This window comes from Anticarsia gemmatalis, chromosome 8, assembly GCF_050436995.1.
Source record: "Anticarsia gemmatalis isolate Benzon Research Colony breed Stoneville strain chromosome 8, ilAntGemm2 primary, whole genome shotgun sequence".
NCBI lineage: Eukaryota > Metazoa > Arthropoda > Insecta > Lepidoptera > Erebidae > Anticarsia > Anticarsia gemmatalis.
Genome location: NC_134752.1, coordinates 5,447,625 through 5,453,833, shown reverse-complemented (window position 1 = coordinate 5,453,833; position 6,209 = coordinate 5,447,625). Strand labels below are relative to the sequence as shown.

Here is a 6,209-nt window from a genome sequence, read left to right as displayed (position 1 = left end):
CATAAGATGTTATCCATACCATAGTACGTATCAATTCTGAAATTAACTTGTTAATAAATCCTAGTAGTACTCAGATGGCAAATGATATAGAATTTCGTGATCAATGGTGGTTCCCATTTAATTTTCTACGTTCGATAGTTTCGCCTCCCTTCCTTTAGCACGATTATAAACGGTCAACAATATCGAGTAACAGGAGCTGACCTTGAAAATGAACCTAAAATGTAGTTCCTACGATAATCACTAGAGGCGCTGATTAGTGGTTCTACAAAACTTTTGGATTGGATGACTTTTTGCCAAAAATCACGCTACTAAAAGACTATAGAGCCTTTTTTAAGTATGTGCAAAGGTCTTTGCTCACCACCCAGACCTTTGGCACGATACAATAGAAAAAGCTGTCTTTAGGAAAAATAACCTTCGGACACCACTTTTTATGTACATGTTTTTCTCAACTCTGGCACGTACTTTCTTCTTCGCAATGCTTACATAACAAGCCACACTTATTACGATTGTCTATAAATAACTATAGGATTAACTGAAGTAAACACTTATGATTATTAATTACGATGAAAACAAAATAAAATAGCAAAATTATGACTACTTCTTTTAACTGTTAAAGAATGATTTGTTATTTATATTGTTTTTTGTTATTGATACTTAATAGATCCTTGTTTTTCAAAAGTCAATATGTATTCAATCATTTTTATGGAAATCGTTTCTAATAGGTGTAATTTCTGTCTAATTATCATCTTTTTTATTGGTTTACACGTTAAGTAACGCGATTTGCTGCACTCGGTACTTTTTACAGATAGCGGAACAACTAAACCTTACTTGAAAAAAATAGTTCATGCTCAACAGATTTTCATACAACATTTCTTAGTAGGAACTAAGCTGTCGATAGTAGTACAAAACCACCTTTCTTTAATACAAATAATGTATTAATCACAATACATTATATTCTTATGATTTCATGGATCTACCGTTGAGATCTAATTTTCGTTGGTCGTTGGTAATTCCGGCGACTCACTATTTGAATTTAACCTATTGCTTGCGGTAGTTATTATTCTCTGCTATCCCGTACTTTCTGTTAGCATGGTTCAAAAGCTCACTGACTAAGCTTGAGTCTCATTCGTTCGAAGGTTCCTACTCTTTAATAGAAATAAAACACACCGATATTATGATAATAAGGTTTCTTGTTCGATTAATACTAGTTTACAATAAGATTACTTTACCATCCTTAACGTATAAGTAATAATTAGGTGTATGTTCACAATGTACAGTTATGTAAGTTTTTTTTTGTCTTAAATTCTGAAACAGTCCGCCGAGCCGCCGGTCACAAGGGCACTTCGAGAAAGTTCACTGTCAACAAAGTTTTCAAGAAAGTAATCGAGACACTTTACGCACACATTCAAACACTTTATCACTACATAGTATAAAACAAAGTCGCCCATTTTGTCTGTAGTCCCTTCGTATGCATAAAACTTTAAAACTACGCAACGGATTTTGATGCGGTTTTCACTAATAGAAAGAGTATTTTCTCCGACAGGTTTTTATATATAATTGAAATACATTGAAACTATATTAGCTGAGTTATAGCGATTTATGTCCAAGAAGTCAGAAAAAAAATCTAATTGAAGATTGCATTTGTGCGTGCGCCGCTTATACCGTTGGATACAAGTAAGAACAATGTATAGCAAAAACATTGGTCTTTATTAGTTCTACAAAAAAGTCCGCGATGACATATATCCAGCTTTTTTATTTAAGTCACAAAAACTACTTTTCTGTATTAAAAAAACATTTAATTCGTTGGGTGATGTTTAACTGGTGATATAACCAATAATACATATATCCTTATCAAAATAAGTAAGTTCATCATCACGAGCATTTAATTTAGATTATTTTTGCAGTTTACAGTGTGTTATTTAGACATATAGTTTAGGAGATATCACGATATTAGTATTGCGGCACGGTACGGGCCGGCCGCGGCGGCGGGGGCGCTAATCTCAGGAACTACAGGTCCGATTTGCAAAATTCTGTCAGTGTTAGATAGCCCATTTATCGATGAAGGCTACAGGTTATATATCATCACGCTACGACCAATAGGAGCAGAGTACCAGTAAAAAATGTTATAAAAACGGGGAAAATTATGACCCATTCTCTCCTACGTGACGCAAGCGAAGTTGCGCGGGTCAGCTAGTAATAAAATATAATCACATTTACAGTCGTCTCCTTGGTGTGGGTTAGGAATTTCCGTTACATTTAAAAAATAATTTCGATACACTTGGCCGTTTTGAGAAATTAAAACCACTACTTCGAATAGATTTACAAACTTATATCAAATTCCGAAATTGCGTGTTAAAAATAATCTGATTTGCATCTAGAACCGTGTTTCAATGTATGTAACGTGGGTAGTCCAATATAAGCATAATGAACTTATTATTTTACGAAATCAAGGATCTATGATTTATGTTTTTACAGAAACAATTGTAGACACTTAGTTATGTCGTTGAAACACGGTCCTAAAACACACGACGACACTTTGGGTGTCAGCGTTTGATAGCATTAAATGTCTCTATATCGCGTGACACTGCACTTACAAAGAGACATTCAATATCTGACACAAGTGTCGTATTAAAACATGTTATTCTAATTTCTCTCTGATTAACAAGCACACGTTCATAACATTAGACACTGGTGTTGACATTTTATTGCTTGTATTGTACATTTATTGGAGACTTCTGAGCAAAATCTGTGCGGTCCACGGAAAGTAAACCTTATTGCAATTTGTCACTTACGCCTTTATTACAGACCGACACTTAAGTATTTTTGGAAGTCTGTCACGTCCCGTTTGCCATTTTAAGAAATGGTTTAATGCAGCAGTTTGACTTAATAAATAAAGGCGTAAGCGAAAAATTGTTATAAGGATACTGTTCCCGTGACTCGACACGTATACTAAATTTATTATTAATTCATAAGAAGTAAATATGTGCCTACATAACTAATTAATTACAATATCGAGTAAAATTAATTGTGCTAAACGAAAATCACAAAACAGTTTGAATTCAGTTGTTTGATATTTTGTGCCGAATACTTTTCGTAATACATTTAAATAAAAAATATATTTCATTTTTTATTAAGTGCTACATTTTTACATTTTCTCATGCAAAAGGCGTTCATTTGTGCAATTTGTCTATGATTGTATCCGTTCTGTCACAGTTACAGTGGAACAAATGTGCCAAGTGACAATGAATGGTCTATAAAATTTAAGTATATCACCATAATGTAAAGCAATGTTATGCAAGTGAAATTCATTTTAGTAATTTATCACATAACCGAACTAAATAACTCAGTTAAATAGGTCCTAACAAGATAGAAGACGACCATTAATATGGCATTGGACTATATGAGAGTTTTGACAGCTCAGTCCGCACAGTAAGTGACATAAACGGTGTTAACGACCATAAATAAACTCGTGGATATAAACCACGGCTACAACAAGAGGAAAGGAAACGTCTACAATTGTTATTAGGTACAAATGAGCCACTCTACTGTGACAGAACGGATACATTCATAGAACTAAATTATGTGCGCAATTTTACAATTATAACCAAACAAACATCACCCTATATATCTACAATGGTTCTGTGCCTGTATAAAACCTTCACACATACGTACACGCTCTCGATTAACATTCCTTAGCAAAATAACTGTTAAATTACAATGATCACCATTCGCTTAGTTAAATTTATATATTTACATCATCACTTTAAACTAAAAAATATTAATATTAACATAGTGACTAGTATTAAATGTAAATTCGTAATAAAACATGTAAAGTATGAATGATAGTGAACGATCGTCTCCCCTAACCTGCCTGTAGTAAAATAAATATCCCTAAATATAAATGGTTTAGGTACGTAATACATATTCACTAGCATATTATATAAAATAAATATAATACTACGCAGACTCGATACATACAGCTATATAAATTGACAAAATCAAAAATTGATTAGTGAATACTTACACATAGACTGAATTCGTTCATATACTGTGAACTTAATAGATGAAAAATATGTTTTTTATAACATTCTATTTACATTATTTAGTAATATACTAAATTATGTATATTTGACACTGTTACGGGATCACGTTATGTCACACGCGAACAGATATTGATCAAGTCTATTGTTTGTTCAAATTGAATAGTGCTGGAAATGTATTTTATTATTATTAGCTCTGTGTACATACATATAAACTCCGTGTATAGATACAGACTCAATAATATACACTGTGACGTAACGAAATACCCGTAAAATGCACGCAGACAAAACAGGTCACAAATAACACGACTCACTTAAGTATTTATTTTATTTTACAGAATATTTACAACAGTAAGTCGCGTCCGCAATAGTTCTGTATCCGTGAATTTAGCACAATTAGTTTTATCATTAAAATTCATTGGATCGAATTTATTTTACGAGCACAAGCAGCTATTGAACATCGCTGTCGTAAAAATATCAGACTTAACACATTGCAGTTTTAGAATAAGATGGAGAGTAGACGTGAAATGCTTATAGAATAAATTCAACCTCACGCACTCGAAATTTAGGGACAAATCATGAGTCCACAAAACAACATACCAACAAACCTTAACACGCAACAATACGTCTCTATCGATAAATAAAGTAATCGATGAAATATTCGCATACACTTTTATAATAGTCTAGTTCGACGATTATAAAATCTTAAAAGATCGCCTAGGTAACAAGAGCGCACTCTTCTATCGACACGTTCAATCAATCGGGCAGTAGCGACACAGTAATGCGTATACAGCGACTCAACTTACAGTACGTACTACATATTGTGATAGTCCATTCTATGAGGCAGGGTCCGAGACCATGCTTCACCGAGTCATTCACAATGCGTAGACATGTCTCATCGCGCTCAACGGCAGTAACGCGTCGAGACAATAAGATATGTTGGTGGAAATTACAGTCCCGTATACGTATCTCCGTAATAGCGAGGTGACGTAAGGTAAATCGGGCGGCGGCGACACGGGTGACGACGGCGACGCGGGCGAGGGCGGCGGGGGCTATGCGCGGGCGGCGCGGCGGCGGGGCGCGGGGCGCGCGGGGCACGAGTGCGGCGCGGGGCGGGGGGGCGGCGGCGGCGGGGGCGCCCGGGCCGCGCGCCGTCATACCCCGTCCAGCTGCCGCACGCGCACGTCCTGCGACGCGCACATGTCGGGCGCGAAGGGCAGGCACGTGAAGTACGCGCACGCCGCGCACTCGTACGCCGGCGCCGCGTAGAACAGCGCCACCAGCGCGCACAACATCCCCGCCGCGGACACCATGCACACCCACACCAGTGCGATCTTGCGCCTCCTGTCGTACGGCCCGAAGGTTATGAACGGCAGCAGCGCGTACGACAGAAGGAAACCGAACACGAAGCCGAAAACGTGCGCGAAGTTATCGATCCAAGGTAGGAGACCCAAGAGGAACAGTGCCACTGCGATACCGACTAGTTTCAAGATAGCACGTTTTGGATGCCTTAGCAGAGGCCACGCCCCTATCACTTCTACTATTAAACACGCCAGAAGTCCAAAATGTGATCCAGCAGGTCCCACCTGAAATATGCACAAGCATTGGATGTCATGAATACTTCCAGTATACCACAATATAAAGATCAAGAACATCATATCATTTATTATCTTAAGTACGGTGAAGGCGAACAGATAACTCCAGAACTCACCTCCGCCCTATAGGGCTCGAATATTGCCGACGCCATATTTCCAGCAACGCCACTGCCTAAATAAACGACTGCTATTCGAACAGGGCCGGCCATTTTCTCCAAGTCTCTCATGAAAAGCCACTGCAGCGCTAAGGTTGCAGCTAAATGGAGAAGACCAGCGTGAACAAATAATGATGTCCACGCTCTGTACAGCTGGTCTGGACGTCGGCGGCGCATGAACGGTAGCATGCCACATACATCGTCAAGGCAGGATACCTGAAATTGTAATTAGAACTTCTTTAGTACGACACAGGACAGTATTTTAATCAGATACAAGACTTTCTGTTAAGGCTTTGTTATTTTCTAGAACGCAAAACCTAACCATTGCTTTAATAATGACCATTGCTTTCTAGTAAAGCTTTATATCTTTTTTATATTCTACATTGCTCGTGGAAATGGCATCTTTATACATCAAGAAC

General features: G+C 37.6%; 1 protein-coding gene across 5 annotated transcripts in view; it reads right to left on the bottom strand.

The window, feature by feature from the left end:
• Positions 1–1,170: 1,170 nt before the first annotated feature.
• rho-5 (rhomboid-5) overlaps positions 1,171–6,209 on the bottom strand; it is a 177,218-nt gene continuing 172,179 nt past the window's right edge. For all 5 annotated transcript variants that reach the window (XM_076117285.1, XM_076117286.1, XM_076117288.1 and 2 more), the window contains 2 exons: positions 5,752–6,006; positions 1,171–5,626 (listed from right to left, as the gene is read on the bottom strand). In XM_076117285.1, coding sequence (XP_075973400.1) covers positions 5,195–5,626; positions 5,752–6,006 — 687 coding nt within the window. In that variant the 3' untranslated portion in view covers positions 1,171–5,194. The remainder of the gene's footprint in view (positions 5,627–5,751; positions 6,007–6,209) is intronic.